Source organism: Alosa sapidissima, chromosome 6 (assembly GCF_018492685.1).
Source record: "Alosa sapidissima isolate fAloSap1 chromosome 6, fAloSap1.pri, whole genome shotgun sequence".
Taxonomy (NCBI): domain Eukaryota; kingdom Metazoa; phylum Chordata; class Actinopteri; order Clupeiformes; family Clupeidae; genus Alosa; species Alosa sapidissima.
Window position 1 is genome coordinate 26,715,863 of NC_055962.1, and position 16,888 is coordinate 26,732,750.

The 16,888-nt window shown below is 43.8% G+C and overlaps 1 protein-coding gene and 1 long non-coding RNA gene across 2 annotated transcripts in view; one reads left to right on the forward strand and one right to left on the reverse strand.

Moving 5' to 3' along the window:
* Positions 1-11,811, reverse strand: LOC121711913. The gene is made up of 2 exons (XR_006032482.1): positions 11,724-11,811; positions 1-454 (listed from the first exon to the last, which is right to left on the reverse strand). It is a non-coding gene; the product is annotated as an uncharacterized LOC121711913 (long non-coding RNA).
* Positions 11,749-16,888, forward strand: part of iyd (iodotyrosine deiodinase) — a 5,318-nt gene continuing 178 nt past the window's right edge. The window contains 6 exon segments of the mRNA XM_042095793.1: positions 11,749-12,165; positions 13,642-13,709; positions 13,711-13,840; positions 14,764-14,923; positions 15,512-15,668; positions 16,417-16,888. The exon segment at positions 16,417-16,888 is cut by the window's right edge and continues 178 nt beyond it. Coding sequence (XP_041951727.1) covers positions 11,979-12,165; positions 13,642-13,709; positions 13,711-13,840; positions 14,764-14,923; positions 15,512-15,668; positions 16,417-16,599 — 885 coding nt within the window. The 5' untranslated portion in view covers positions 11,749-11,978 and the 3' untranslated portion in view covers positions 16,600-16,888.

Below are 16,888 nucleotides of genomic sequence, written 5' to 3' on the forward strand. Positions count from 1 at the left end.
TTTGTTTTGTTTTGGTTGTTTTTCCCTCATAGTTTTGTTTTGAATTCTGAAGGGGAAACGGGAAAGTGTTTTTTGAGGGTTTAGTCAGTTCAGCTTTAATTTTGCATGTTTTACAAAGGCATGATGTAAACAAGAGGATAGTTTGGCCCATTTATTTAAACGAGCAAAAAAATATATATTTGTTTTTATACCTTATCAGTATTTAAAATGATAATAATGACACACAATGTTAGGGTTTTTATTCTGTACATTTCCGAGAGGTCTGATTTCAAATGTTACTGTATGTGTGGTCTTTTGTGTTGATTTGCTCATAATAAAAGGTCAATTACAACAAGTCTCCCTCTCTCTCTCTCTCTCTCTGTGCTTGCATGAGAATGGCACCATCTTCTTAATGCAGTATGATGTCATCTGTGCTGTTGCCATGCTTGAATTCATGCTCTGTCTTCACAGCTGGCTGTGGGGGAGAGAGAGGGGACTCTCATCAAAATGAACCTTACACAACACTAAGAGCCACAGGACAGCAAGAGCCATCACATCACCACCGCAGGACTGATTAACTCATATTAGATTTATTTCTAGCTGTGTAGGAATGATTAAATAATATCTTCACTGGGTCGCAGAATACACAAGGCCTATGAAAATGTCTCATCCCTACACGCAAGGAGAATGCTAGAGGTTATTGTGCCATTGTTAATGCTTGAGATAGTCTGTTCTATGGACTCCGACACAATTTTGTGGGTTTAAATAGCGCTCTCTCACTGCGGGCGCCGGGAATGCTGGTCAGGGAAAAAAATCGCAGCACTGCAGCTTTAAATTCCCTGACCCAGTTTGTGGTGCGGCGTGCACGCAAACTGAATAATTGTGACTGCAAGGTGAATGTGAGGAGAATGGTTAATGGCGGGGGCGTCCCATACAGCGCGGTGTGACCGAGCGGTACAGGCTACAACACAGCTGTGGAGCGCGCCTCAGTCGGACCCAACGAGTCGATGCGCTGCCTGTCTGTCATGATTGACTGTCTGTCAATCATATATTATCGACACTAACTACTGGAAGGGTGATTCTGTGAGCAAATGCATGATCGCGAACATTAAACAGGAAAGCCGTGCACCCTCGACCATTCATAAAAAGCATAATTATACATGCGCGTCCATGTATGCTACATGAAGCAGTATCGCAAACATAGCAGCGTTTATGGGGTTCCCCGTCTCTGCCATGTTATCTACAGGGTTTACAAACACATCTGACTTTGATCTTTGCACAATGCAAGTATATCAAAGGGATAACGGATAACTAAAAAAGCATACAGCACACAAAATGGCTGCATGGAAGTCACAGGAGAGGTGGTCTCAAAAATCACCCATACCAACACACTATCCCCTCCCCCCAATGCAGTTTGCTTTGATGTCTTTCAATATTGATGCACTCCTCTTTCTTTACCCTCTCTCCTGTCTTTTCTGCCTCGTTTGTTTTTTCCCTTTTTGCTTAGATCTCATCCCACTCTTTGTGACTGACTGGTTTCTTGCTTTGTTTGCTTCCATGTTTTCAGTGTTTCTCTCCATCCCATTTTGCCATCTCTCTGTAATTCTTCAGTTCCACATCTCCTCCCTTTCATCTTCATTTCCCATGTCTCTTATAATGCCTCTCCACTCACACCCCCTTACTCCCCTCTGCATTACTGTGTGTGTGTGTGTGTGTGGGTGAGAGAGAGTGAGAGACAGACAGTGGGGAAAGATAAAATATGTAATGTATGAATGTTTCTCTTTTGATGTGTGTGTGTGTGTGTCCGTTTTTGTCTGTGTGTGCATGTGGGGAATTGGGAAGATAGCCTATCTATCTCTCCCTATCTTTCACTGTGTGTGTGTGGTAGTGTGTGTGTGTGGGCATGTTGTGTGTATATATAAACTGAATGCGGCCATGTTCAGATCAGCTCCATCCCGTACCCCTCTTATTAACTCAATCTGTCAGCCTGTCACTCCCATCCCACGCCAGCAGCAGCAGTCGTCCATCAAATGACCCCACTGTTACCGTGACTCCCGCATGTCATCGTGATTTAGCAGCGCCACAGAACCACACCCGCTCCTAATGAGTGGATTAATGATGCTCTCAGTCGGTCATAGACGCCTTCACAGTGGCACACTGTGGGCCAACAGTGGGCCGAATCTAGGCCAGCCATGGACCACATTCAGCAGATGCCTGGTTAATTACTGAGGGGATGTGTGAGAGGAAGCAGTAGGTGAATTTGACATACGTTATGGAAGCCTCGTGTTGTTTTAAGGGGGGGAAATGACCCACCACTTTTTTTTTCCATCTTTTGACTTTTTTCCTAAAGTGACCCCAGATATTGACATAGTTTTACTGAATGATTGGTTGTTTATAAATGCGAAATTGATTTGAGGTGAAAAATAAACAGTTCTCTTTTTACAGGGTTTAGTGAAGACAGGTGATTTTTTTACCCTTATGACAAGGCAAGTGTAGGTTTACAGGATATTACAGTAATATCAAGAAAACAAGCATTTTGACAGTGCTCATTCACACACACATACAGACACACACATACACACACATAAACACACACACACACACAAACATACACACACACACACACACACACACACATACACACACACACATACACACACACATACACACACACACATACATACACATACACACACACACACACACACACATACACACACACACACACACACACACATACACACACACACACACACTGTGTGAAACAGGTAGGGCAGCAGCTCACACTGTATATGATCTGAGCCACATGAACCAGATCTGGGCCGGATCTGGGCCAAACTCAGCATCCGCCTGGTAGACAGCTGATGGGTTGTGCAAGAGGATATGATGTGTGAATTAGCGTAATGATGCTCTCATTCATACAATGTCACAGTTCAGCAGGCAGGGGGACAACAGCTGACAATGGGCCAGATCCCAGCCAGATGTGAGCCGTATGTGAGCAGGACAAGGGCCCGCCTGGCAACTAATAACTGAAGCTATGTGTGAGAGGGTGTAAAGTGTGAATTAATAACGCTCTCACTCATACACGGCCACTGCACACAGGCAGGGCGACAAACGGCCAACGCCGGGTAGAGTCTGGGCCGAGATGGCCTGGTAGACGAGACAGCCGACGCCGAGTAGGGTCTCTGGGCCAAGACGGCCTGGTAGACGAGGGAAGGGATACGTTATGTATGAGAGGACGGAGTGATGACATGCATAAGGGATCAGGAAGAATGAATGAAACAGTCATGCATTGTCAAGACTGGTACATGCTTGATGGAAAGACAGAGAGAACGGTACATTACACCAGAGATCATAAGATACTGGAGATATAGGGAAAGAGAGAGGGAGGGAAAGAGAGAGGGAGGGAGGGAAAGAGAGAGGGAGGGAGAGAGAGGGAGAACCATACATTAGCCCACAGACTGACAAATGAGGAGAGAGATTTATTAACCCAGGGACTGAAGGATGGGAGGAGAGAGGAGGAGAGGGACAGAGAATGATACATTAACCCAGAGACCAACAGATAGGGAGGGGAAGAAAGACAGATACATTAACCCAGCAAGAGAGAGAGAGAGAGAGAGGGAGAGAAAGAGAGAAAGAGAGAGAGTAGTCCAGAAAGGGCCAGATAGAGAGGTGGTGATAGGGGACAACTGTGTCGGATTGCCTCTCAGGGGAAACCTGATGTAGCCCGGCTCTCCTCTCCATCACGCTCACATCTGGGCTCAGGGAGCGCTCTCTGCACTCACTCACTGGCAATGCACCATGGGATAGCAAAGTCATCCCCGCACAGCAAATGCTTCCTCAATTTATAAAACACATGCATAACAAAACAGTACACTACGTATTTAATGCGACTTAATGGGGCTTATTCTTCTCTTCTTCTCTCTCTTTCTTTCTCTCTCTCTCTCTCTCTCTCTCTGTGATGACAGCATTACCAATTACCAATATATCCAGAATATAGGGAGTATATAGGTAGGTCAGAATGAAGTTGATGTGAACATTCCATTGCTCCCCCACCCTGACACACACACACACACACACAGACACACACACACACACACACACACACACAGACACACACACCCTACCCCCAGTCGATACTACACAAACTAACTCATCTGTGTGAGTGAATGGAGATGAATTAATAAACAGGTCTGTTGTACGAGGGCCTGCACACTGACATGTTTCCAGCTGAAGCACTACTCCATATCACACCACTACTTCCTCACTTGGGCAAAGGGGTGGTTTGTCCCATGTATTAACCAATCACAGTTCCTGACCCAACTGAATGCTGCGGTCTGATTGGTGGTTGCCGCTGTCAGCTGCTGTCATCAACCTACTTCTGCTGTGTGGAACTGAGGGGCCTAAGTGCTGTTCAAGAACACAGGGGAAGGAGAAAGCCCAGGCTCGCACGCCTCTGTCACTTGATGTGTGTGTGTGTGAGTTTCCTATTTGCTCTCACTCCACAACAACTACTACTACTACTACTACACCTTCTCCCACTACTACAACTACTACACAGCTAATACAACTACTACACCTACAGCTACTACTACTACGACTACACGTTTTACTTCTACTACTGCAGCTGCTACTACTACACCTTCTCCCACTACTACAACTACTACTACAACTACTACACCTACAGCTACTACTACTACTACTACTACACCTTCTACTACTACTACTGCAGCTGCTACTACTACACCTTCTCCCACATAGGTTCCAGTAACATGGGTTTCCATCCAACGCATTCTCATAGTTTAATCACTGATTGAAAAATAGACTCTCTCCTCAAAGGAGGATTTTAAGGCTGTCAGGGCAACTTTAAGGCTAATTTTAAGGCTGTCAGGGCAACTTCAGTAACATGGGTTTCCATCCAACGCATTCTCATAGTTTAATCACTGATTGAAAAATGGACTCTCTCCTCAAAGGAGGATTTTAAGGCTGTCAGGGCAACTTAAAAATAAACATGTAATAAAATCTCAACAAATGCATTTGCATTATACCATATGCAAATCAGTGTTTCTAGTGAATCCCTTCTAGTGAATTGTTTCTCTTATGCAACTTAAAATATTTGATCTGAATTTCAACTTTAGGATGTAGTTTTTGAAGAATCTACCTCAGGATGTAGTTTTAGAAGAATCAAATTCTAGAATTTCCATAAAAAGGGGAGTTTGAATTTTAACTCAGCTAGTGCTCTGTGTGACTGGTCAGACTGTGGGTGGTCTACAGTCAGACTTCAGCTGAAGGTCACTCAAACAGCCTGAAGCCGTCGTTCGTCACTGCAGTTTCTGGGTGACTACTCACTGTGCACCAACTCGCAGCATTAAACTAGATGTAGCGCACAGCGCTAACGCTACTCTGTCTGTGAGTGTGAACCTTAGCACTTAGCACTCGTCCTGGTGATGATAATCTGTTCACTAGTTCACCCATAGCCATAAAGCCACACCCTGTGGGATTTATAGTGCTAATAATAATAAGCATGCTAGGCAGGGGAGCATACCTATGTTCCCCGGGTCCTATGTTCCCCGTTTTTGTATGGGACCGGGGAAACATAGGACCCTTTTGTAAAACCCTAACCATAACCCTATCCCTAACCCCGAGCGGGGAACATAGGACCCGGGGAACATAGGACCCAGAGACCCCAGAGGGATGACCCCGCTTGGTAGCTGCCCATGGTCCTGGGATGTCTATGGCGTGGACATATGGGGTAACGTGGGCTCAGAGCTCCAGATGAAATGGAGGAGAGGAACTTAGTGAACAGAATGTTTTGCTACGATGGAGTGTGAAAGAATGTTGTATCAACATTACCATTAAGTGTGTGGGTGCTTTAAATCTCCTAAATTGCAAGAGTAGGTTGACAGCTGTCAGTCATCCCCATTGGCTTCTCCCACTGTTTAAAAAAACGTCATTTTATGTAGTCTGAAGTTGTATATACCACTAATACATATTTTATCAATAGACTTAGTGTGCTCCTGATGCATGCCCACATTCTTGATGACTGGATTGGATTCATAATAATGCAGCTAGATGTAAGTGTGTGTGCTTAGTGTGAGTGTACTGTGTGAGATGTAAGTGTGTGTGCTTAGTGTGAGTGTACTACTGTGTAAGATGTAAGTGTGTGTACTAGTGTGAGTGTACTGTGTGAGATGTAAGTGTGTGTGCTTAGTGTGAGTGCACTACTGTGTAAGATGTAAGTGTGTGTGCTTAGTGTGAGTGTACTGTGTGAGATGTAAGTGTGTGTGCTTAGTGTGAGTGTACTACTGTGTAAGATGTAAGTGTGTGTGCTAGGGTGAGTGTACTGTGAGATGGGCCGTCTGATGTAAACGGTGCCTGTGTCTCAGTGCGCTATATGAAGCAGATCCTCTGCTCTTCAGTGCCACGTGGTTGCCATGGCAGGTTCAAAGTCAACATCCATCTAATTGAATTTGGCCGAGCCAATTAAAACAGTAACCTATCAGAGTGGACCTGGGATTTAGAGATGCTTTGGGCTCAGTGTGGCAAAGAGGAAAAGAGGAAACAATAATAGCAAAAAAATATTGTTTTAAGCCCCCAACATCATCTTGCAGGCAGCGCTGCATGGAAGGCACTAGGGTTAGGGTTAGGGTTAGGTGCCTTGAAGTCGACGTTCGCAGCGCTGCCTTGAAGTCGACGGTGGGGGCTTAAAACACCATTGAGTGCAAAGAAACAATAAAATGTGCAAAAAACACCATAATGCAAAACTAGCTGCTGGGTTTTCTGGTGTTAATTTGAGTGATGAATCTAACAGAGGGAACAGGGGGAAAAAATAGCATTAGGAAGGAAAAGTCATCTGATTTTTATAACATAATCTCTGGAAGATAAGATTTTGTAGCAATAAATTATGGATATTGCAAGGATGTGAAATTGCATGCTGGGTACAAAGATGGAGCTCTTGCGTCTGATGTGTCCAGTTTACAATTAGCTTTGCTCATCAAAGCATCAATTAGCAGGCACACAATCTCCATGCAAATTGACTCCAGAAGACGTCCTCACTAATGAGGTCTAATGCTGGGCTTGACACCAGAACTGAAAGGGTTAATGCCTTAAAAGCTCCACATCTGATGCCTAATTTCTGAGAATGTGTGTGTGTGTGTGTGTTGAACATCAGATTGCTATATTGCTCTCCCTCCCTCTCTCTCTGTCGATGTATCTTTCTCTTTCAGTGTGTTCATCTCTCTCTCTCTCTGTGTTTGTGTGTGAGAAAGAGAGAGAGAGGGAGAGAGAACAAGTGTGTGTGTTTGTGTTTCTCATTCTCACTATATGGTCTAAACTACCAAGTGGAATGAAGATGAATGGACTTTCAGCCAGGTACTCTCTCCTCATGGTGTGAGTTGTGTGTGTGTGTGTGTGTGTGTGTGTGTGTGTACTTTCAGCCAGGTACTCTGTCCTCGTGGTGTGAGTTGTGTGTGTGTGTGTGTACTTTAGGCACTCTCTCCTCATGGTATGAGTTGTGTGTGTGTGTGTGTACTTTCAGCCAGGTCTCTCCTCATGGTGTGAGGTGTGTATCTGGCTACACTAGCACTAGTGTGTTCTGGCCAGCATCACCTGTAAGGACCTGAAAGAGCTGATGTCATTTTGGATCATCTTCATACAGTGTGTTTCAGCCTTCAGTGCAGGATGAATGGCCTGATTGAAATGCCATTGTGGGGACAGTAATGGGCCTCTTGGACGTAGAGAAGTGACTATGGCTCAGATGAATGGTCCAGATGGCTCCTCAGTAGCATTTAGACAATATCTCACTCAAATGACCCTTCACACACACACACACACACACCATATGAGAGACATCTGTGACTGAAATAGAGCATATAGGTACATCGAGAGAGCTTTTTGGTGGTGATGCTCAGTTGGGGAGCTATAATTGCATGGTTAAAGCTCTGAATGGTCCAGATCCTTCAAATGTGTTGTACTTCCTAAGTGGGCTCAGGAATCTGCCGTGTGATTGGTTGCTGGCGGCTGTCTTGGATGTGATTGGCTCTTGGCCAGGGCAAGAACTGAATGTGAATTTATTAATGACACGTATAGAGAAAGATAATCAGCTCAGACAGCCAGACAGATTACTGGAACAGTGTGTGTGTGTGTGTGTGTGTGTGTGTGTGTGTGTGTGTGTGTGTGTGTGTGTGTGCGCGAATGCCATACTGGAAGAATAGAGACAGAGGCATCACACCATCTGTTTCTATTATTTCATCTCTTGAGGAGAAAAAACAAGCCTCTATAATCCAATATAAACAACAGATATAATCTACATGCTGTATGCATTAGTCAAAAACAACAACAACAACATGGCAAAAACAGAAACATCCAGAGAGTAGGGAAAGAATGCTGTGGTGTGAGTGCGTCATAAATAATATTGTAACAGCCTGGAGTAACACATAACAAACACATAACACAGCTGATATGATGTTCCAAAGGCCTGAGAAACATTCTAATGTCAGCCGAAAGTTTTGTTATCGCTACGGAGACACATACAGGTCACAATGAAATAGAACATTCTAGTGTACGTCTTTGGGTTCTACCATCAGTAGTGTTCCATTATCACCATGGAAGCACTACTGCCACTGTATGACATTCAATTTCTAGTTTCAAGCAAAGATCTTAGAGTGGAGCGCTTTAAAATCTTTGGTTTAAAGTTGGTACAGACATGACAGACTTGTATGATCTGTGATCATAATAAATTAGCATGATGGTGTGCATAGAGATGGTGTGTGTTCATTGCATGGTGTCCATACATGATGTGAAAATAGATGGTGGGGGGGGAGTAAATGCATGTGTGTGTTGCATGACAGACAAATGTCAGGAAGGGGTGTGTGTGTGTGTGTGTGGAGAGAGAGAGATAGAGATATGAGAGAGAGCGGTGGCATTGTAATGGTAGAGAAAAGTTTTGACATTCTGCCTCTAAACATTATATTCAACCCCATAACAAGGATGGCCAAGTTTGACATGCCCAGCTGGATTCCAACTGAAGCTAGAATGTGAATGGGAGAGATAGACACAGAAGGAGGGAGAGAAAGAGTGAGACTGAGAGAGAGAAGAAGCGTGCATGTGTGTGTGTGTGTGTGTGTTTGTGTGTGTGTGGTGAAGGGGGAGGTGTTGTTCCCCTGAGTAATTCATTTCATCTAAAAATATTGGGCTTGAAAAGGAGCATAATTGAATTGGGAGCTGTGAGATGGGCATGCTGGTTATTGGGAGCTGTGCTGTGGGATGGGCATGCTGGTTATTGGGAGCTGTGAGATGGGCATGCTGGTTGAATTGGGAGCTGTGCTGTGGGATGGGCATGCTGGTTATTGGGAGCTGTGAGATGGGCATGCTGGTTGAATTGGGAGCTGTGCTGTGGGATGGGCATGCTGGTTATTGGGAGCTGTGAGATGGGCATGCTGGTTATTGGGAGCTGTGCTGTGAGATGGGCATGCTGGTTATTGGAAGCTGTGCTGTGAGATGGGCATGTTGGTTATTGGGAGCTGTGCTGTGAGATGGGCATGTTGGTTATTGGGAGCTGTGCTGTGAGATGGGCATGCTGGTTATTGGGAGCTGTGCTGTGAGATGGGCATGCTGGTTATTGAGAGCTGTGCTGTGACATGACGTGATGCGTTGTGCTCTTATGTGCTGTGATGTAGGACCACAGCCCAGAACACCAGCCTTTCATCACTCTAATGCAACCTCAACAAGGCCAGACATCACAAATCCTGTGTGTGTGTGTATGTGTGTGTGTTTGTGAGCGAGTGTATGTGTGTGTGAGTGTGTTCAAACGTACTGTATTGAGGAGAGTTTCACTACAGCTGTTTGTGTGTTAGTTTAGTGCCTAGTGGACCTTTCTATCTCTTACATTGTTTCTATAACACACACACGCATGCACACACTCACACACACACACTTCCTCATTGTCTCTATTACCTCTATGCTTTCAGCTAACAATCCACACAATACCTTACCTTATTTGGTTTAGCATTAGTGTACTTTGTATTCTACAGTCTGGATTGCTATTACAGTGACTGAATGAATGGCTATGTGTGTGTGTGTGTGTGTGTGTGTGTGTGTGTGTGTGTGTGTGTGTGTGTTGGGTGGGGGGGGGGGGTTGACTGTAGTAAATATAACTATATATATATATATATAAATAACAGGACAGCATTTGAAGGCAAAGAGGTCCTTCATACCAAAACCAGATTGGACCATGTAGATTGTTAAAGGACGTACCCAGTGCATCTAAAGTCAACAAAAAGGATCATGTTCCTACAACAAAACCACAAAGTGCAGTATCAGGCTCACCGGGTACACATGGCAATGTCAGAGATGGCTTTCTTCATATCCTATTCTCCCTATTATCAGTGAGTTCTAGGATCTTGTTTTATGGTAAAAAGGTAAGGAGGGCAAATTGTGTAGCTTTACATACTGATGTAATGGTCACATACACTCAGGTGAGTCTCGAATACTGTAGATGAGTGGGCCAGGCACTCGTGATGTGTGATTTGGCTTTCCCCCTGGTCACCAGTAAGAGATGAACAGAATAAAATGGTCAGGCAGAGAAAAGGCCATCACACTAAAAGCAGATCAGCCCCAGTGTGTCTTTATGTAGGCAACCAACCTCATCTGCAGGGCAGTGGACATCTGGTCAAGCTGGACACAATTTACTGAGAGGCCATTTGGTCCATTTATCTGTTTGTTTGTGTGTTTGGATCTGAGGCATGTGTCTCTCCTAGCAAACACATTTCCAAAAGGCCTTTGATGACATTGAGGGCTTTTGAATATACATCTGAGCTACTTTAGGCTATGTAGCCTAATATTGGGCTGTGTGATATATTTGGTAGGTCTGTGTATGTTTGTGTGTGTATGTATGTGTCCTCCCTCTGTGTGTGTGTGTATGTATGTGTTTACTTTCTGTGTTACTGTGCATTTATATAGTGTGTTTTGTATATTCTGTGTGTGTGTATGGGACGGGGCAATGTATAATGTGTCTGTGTGTGTGTGTGTGTGAGTACGCATGCATGTGCGTGTTTGTATGTGTGTACTGTGTGTGTGTGTGTGTGTTTTGCCTATGGTGAGTGAGTAAAGCATGAGTGTGGTTGAGCTGTCTGCTCCTCCATGCTCCAGTTGTTTTTATATAGAGCACATGCCCCAGTGTTTACTCACTACACACACACACACACACACACACACACATGCACTATACACTTCAGTAACACTCATCATGCTCCACTGGGCTGGCCAGTCAGAATAAGGTGTGTGTGTGTGTGTGTGTGTGTGTGTGTGTGTGTGTGTATGCGTGTGACAGAAAGAGATGGGTGCGGGGAGATAGATAGATAGATAGACAGATAGACAGACAGATAGATAGATAGATAGATAGATAGATAGATAGATAGATAGATAGAGACAGAGAGCGAGAGAGGAAGAGAGAGATTTTAGATATAGCCTACACAGGAGAGGTGTTACATTCCTAGTGCTATAGATAAATAATACCGACAAATTCTTCAGTCATTCCTCTGTTGCTATGGCCGAGAGAGAGAGATGAGCGTAGGTTATCACAGGTTATCACAGCTTCCCCCACTTTAATCTTTACACAATATCGCCACCTAGCGTCGGGCGTCTGTTCATGTTTTCATTTCCTCTCAAATTCATCTAGTGGTTCACTTGACGTGATTGTGCCAAATACCATATTGTAGTTAACCTATGCGTGTTTTCACACTTACCTGCAAGTTGACATTCATTTCATGTGCTATTCAAATGCTACTTCCTGTGTCGATTATTGCAGAATTGTTTGATGATTAACTTAGAGAGGCAAACTCCTCCTGTGATTGACCTCTTTTGCAAAGTCCACTGAACCTCCCTGCATGCCTACGTACGCCAAGACCTGAATTCTGTTGTTTCTTCTGCTGTCCCAGTTGACTGCAACTGAACTTTGAAGAGATTACTAGCCTACTGATCCGCTCCGAAGACCTGCAACCATGGCACTCGTCTCGGTTCTCACACCGATCTTAGTGGCTGTACTGTGCGTGATTATCGCGTTAGTTTTCCGAAGCTTTCAGAACACAGAGACGACTTCGAAGCCGGAGTCCAAACCCAAGGGAGACGAGAGGCCGTGGGTCGACGAGGACCTGCAGGACGACACTGAAATCAGTTCCAAAGACAACGGTACTGCGCGCGCACCTCGCAACGTTCTCGCGTGCCGTTTGTTTTATGTGCGCATTTTATTAGCTTACTGTTATTGTGGGAATTATATTGTAAGCACCAGTTTAAGCTCCCAGTAGAACTACTTGCATGCAGTAACTCGTTTAGAAATGTGTTTTCCCACTGTTTATACTCAGAGGTTAGTAGAGGTTAGGAGTGGAAACAGGTCTTGTGAGGTTATCCATGTGTAGGTTAACAGGTTCGTTACCTGACACGTTTTCCTATTATATCATAATGCGAAATTGACTATTATTTACTTGAACAATATGTGTGTGTGCCTGTGTGTATGCGTGTCCCTGAGTTTGTTTCAAGTCACTAGAGTTCATGGAATGGCAGATCATATTATATTGTATTATATTATATTATCTGTTACTTTTCTGATCATTGTTTATCATATACATTATACTATGATAAAAGGCTACTTTTTGGTGTATTTAAACAAGCTTTTACAAGCTTTTAACTGAAAGAAACAGTACAATATATAAGAATGATTGGTGCAAATTTGTGCATTTGTTCAGACAATTAAAGGAATTATCCAGAGTAAAATGCACTTTAGATCAATTTACGGATGATTGGGAGTACATACGTTGAGTTGACATCAAAATCATGTCATTTGGATGTGTTTTGAGAAAGTTCGATTTTACCATTTTTAGTCAAAACTCGTTAGCGTGGAAGTGAGAAGGGCATATTATTTCGCAGCTACAAAACGCTATTTTTATACCTCTTCTACAGTTCCAAACAACATTGCACTTACGTGGTAGTGAGTAGAGGGTCCCTAAAGCCAAACCGAAGTATCCCGAGGTCTTTATGTGGTCGGATAGAGTCCAGAATGAATTTCATCAAGCCAGTACCTTTCCGGAAATGTTGCCATCTTTGTTGCCATCTTTGTTGCCATCTTTAGGGGAAAGTCCGTAGGAGTCGATTGCCAAGTGTGGAGTAACACGCTCTGGAAATTCACAATTTCGTCGCCGTTTTTAAAAAAACAAAAAAAAACATAGTCCAGTATTTCTTTTGAAATTGAAATGAAGTTATATGGACTGGACTTTTTTTTTTAAACGGCGACGAAATTGTGAATTTCCAGAGCGTGTTACTCGAAATAATATGCCCTTCTCACTTCCACGCTAACGAGTTTTGACTAAAAACGGTAAAATCAAACTTTCTCAAAACACATCCGAATGACATGATTTTGTTGTCAACTCAATGTATGTACTCCCAATCATCCGTAAATTGATCTAAAGTGCATTTTACTCCGGATAATTCCTTTGTGAGAATTATGATTTTATAGATACATACAACATAAGTCACAGTTTGTGTCTGTATTATTGCAAAGAATGATGATTCCTGATTTGTGTCTGTATCCATACAAAGGATCATGATTGGTCAAAAGTTGTTTCTTGAAAGGATTGTGATTGGTCGTAACTAGTGTCTGTATCCATTCAGAGGGTGATGATTGGCTGGACAGCGGTGGAGAGGAGGAACTCCCCCATGTTCCGTACACCCCGACGCGGGTACCAGCCAGAAGAGATGCTAGAACGTTCTAAACAGTTCTACTCACTCCTGAACCAGAGGCGCTCCGTGCGGTTTATTAGTCCAGAACCGGTTCCCCGGTCGGTCATCGATAATGTCATTCTTGCCGCAGGTACACTTCACCACTTCACCTTTGACCTCTGAACTTTGACCCTTTCACCAGGTTCACATGGGGTGGTCACATCCCCAAAGTATTCCCATACCTTTATGTGCCCCTTCAATGCCTCAGTAATGATGAGTGTGTGTGTGTGTGTGTGTGTGTGTGTGTGTGTGCGTGTGTGATGGGCTAACTGTATGGTGACACAATAGACTCACTCAACACACAGTTTACTTTTATACTGTCTCCCCATCAAGCATTGCATTTACATTACATTTATACATTACATGTATTCATTCTCTTCTCCTTCTCTCTTCTCCTTCTCTTCTCTTATTCATCCTCTTTTCCTTCTCTTCTCTCATTCATTCTCTTATCCTTCTCTTCTCTTATAAATGATATATAATAATAAGTCTTATAACTATAACTAGTCTATATAACATATATGTCTTATCCTTCTCTTCTCTTCTAAATGAGGTCAGACATTCATGCTACATTGTAAAAGGGAGGCCTTAGGGTAACAATAAATACTGCTTTTTCAAGCACCACAAAACAACTACAAGGAGAGAGTGCAGAGTTTAAACACCAGCTAGATTGTAATCATATTCACACACAAACACACACACAGACACACAAACACACACACATACACACATGCAGAGCACTAATACTTATACAACAGTTGATACACTGAAGATGTCCCAATGAATGTAGGAAATGTACAAATTACTTTGCCCGCATATGATTAGATAATAGCATGTTTCATAGAGAGAAGTTGATCAATACTTGGTCAATCAAATAAAATGATCACTAATTGATCAGATTCCCAGACAGCACCTGCAGGCCTCAGATGTATGTATCAGATTAGCTAGTTTATCAGTATTGATTGATCAATTAAAGTGATTGGTAACGGATTGATTGATTGATTGATTGATTGACAGGCACGGCCCCCAGTGGTGCGCACACAGAGCCGTGGACGTTTGTGGTGGTGTCCGAGCCCGAGACCAAACACAAGATCCGCCTGATCGTGGAGGAGGAGGAGGAGATCAACTACAAGCAGAGGATGGGCAACAAGTGGGTCAAGGATCTGGAGAGGCTCCGGTAAGTGTGTGTGGGTGTGTGTGTGTGAGTGTGTGAGTGTGTGTGTGTGTGTATAAGTATATATACTCTTTTGATCCCCTAAGGGAAATTTGGTCCCAAATCCCAATCCGTGAATTAGTGAAACACACTCAGAACACAGTGAAGTGAAGCACACACTAATCCCGGCGCAGTGAGCTGCCTGCAACAACAGCGGCGCTCGGGGAGCAGTGAGGGGTTAGGTGCCTTGCTCAAGGGCACTTCAGCCATGCCTACAGGTCAGGATTCGAACCGGCAACCCTCCAGTTACAAGTGTGTGTGTGTGTGTGTGTGTGTGTGCGTGTGTGTGTGTGTGTGTGTGTGTGTGTGAGAGTAGGTATGTGTCTGGTTGAGTGTACTTGAGTTTGTGTGTACACAGTGTCTCTGTCTCTGTCTTTCTGTCTTTCTGTGTGTGTGTGTGTGTGTGTGTGTGTGCGTGCACCGAGCGCCGTATGTGTGTGATCGAGTATATGTGTTTGAGGTGTTTTAGACATACCTTTTAGAACTTTTAGAACTTACTTTACATATACACTGAACTTCTATCCTTTCTCACACCCTCTCTCCCTCCTGCAGGACGAACTGGGTAAAGGAGTATCTGGATGTCGCTCCGTATCTCATCCTGATTTTTAAGCAAGCCTATGGAATCCTGCCCAATGGGAAAAAGAAAACTCATTACTACAACGAGATCAGCGTGTCAATATCCTGTGGTCTACTACTGGCTGCACTGCATGTGAGACACACACAAGCATGCGCGCACACACACACACACACACACACACACACACACACACACACACACACACACAGAGACACACACAAGCATGCGCGCACACACACACACACACACACACACACACACACACACACACACACACACACACAGAGACACACACACAGAGACACACACACACACACACACACACACACACTAACCCTCACATAAACACACAGACACACACACACGCATGCGCACACACAACTTCAAGAACTAATCATAATAATGTAACCTTCATGTACTACGTTGTGTTTTGCTGGGTTGCAAACTTGCAACATTTTGAATTGAGAGGTGGGAATGCTACCAACAGATAAATGCAACCCATGGGTGCTAACAGATAAATGCAACCCGTGGGTGCTAACAGATAAATGCAACTCATCGGTGCTAACAGATAAATGCAACACATGGGTGCTAACAGATAAATGCAACTGTGATAAATGATAAAAGATAAATGCGTCTGTCGCTAGCCCATCTCTAAAGGTGTTGGGGAGGGGTGGCCACTCATTGCACAGAACTTTATATAGATGTCCATCCACACAGAGTGACTTACACATACTCATTTTAACAAACAAAAATATACACAACTCCGATGGAACTCATATTTTGTCATTTTTTAAAAAAAGTTCCTGTCAGTCTTTGTCCTCTTCCTCTGAGCTGTCGAGCTAAGCTTGATTGACGCTGCTCTCCTCCAATCCCGTGACAGAATGCGGGACTGGTTACCGTGACGACGACGCCTCTGAACTGCGGGCCACAGCTGAGGGCCCTCCTCCGTCGTCCTGCCAATGAGAAGCTGCTGATGCTACTTCCTGTCGGCTACGCTGCAGCTGACGCTACCGTGCCCGACCTCAAACGCAAACCCCTGGACGACGTCATGGTCTACATCTGATGACATCATGGTCTATGTCTGATGACATCATGGTCTACATTACCGATTTGGACAAAAGCGTATCCATAACCATAAGCAAACATCTGCTGACATTATGACTACATATGATCCCATCAGCATTCTCTTGAGTTAACATAGGGAAATGCTGAACCAACATCATACTTTTTCTTGATAAACTGTAAAATGAATCAGGAAGTATAGTCTTTCTGTGCAACTTGAAATGATTATCCTGAGGCCTTGAGTTGAAAGTAGATTGAATTAAACTCATCCAGTCATGACTTTGTCTGCA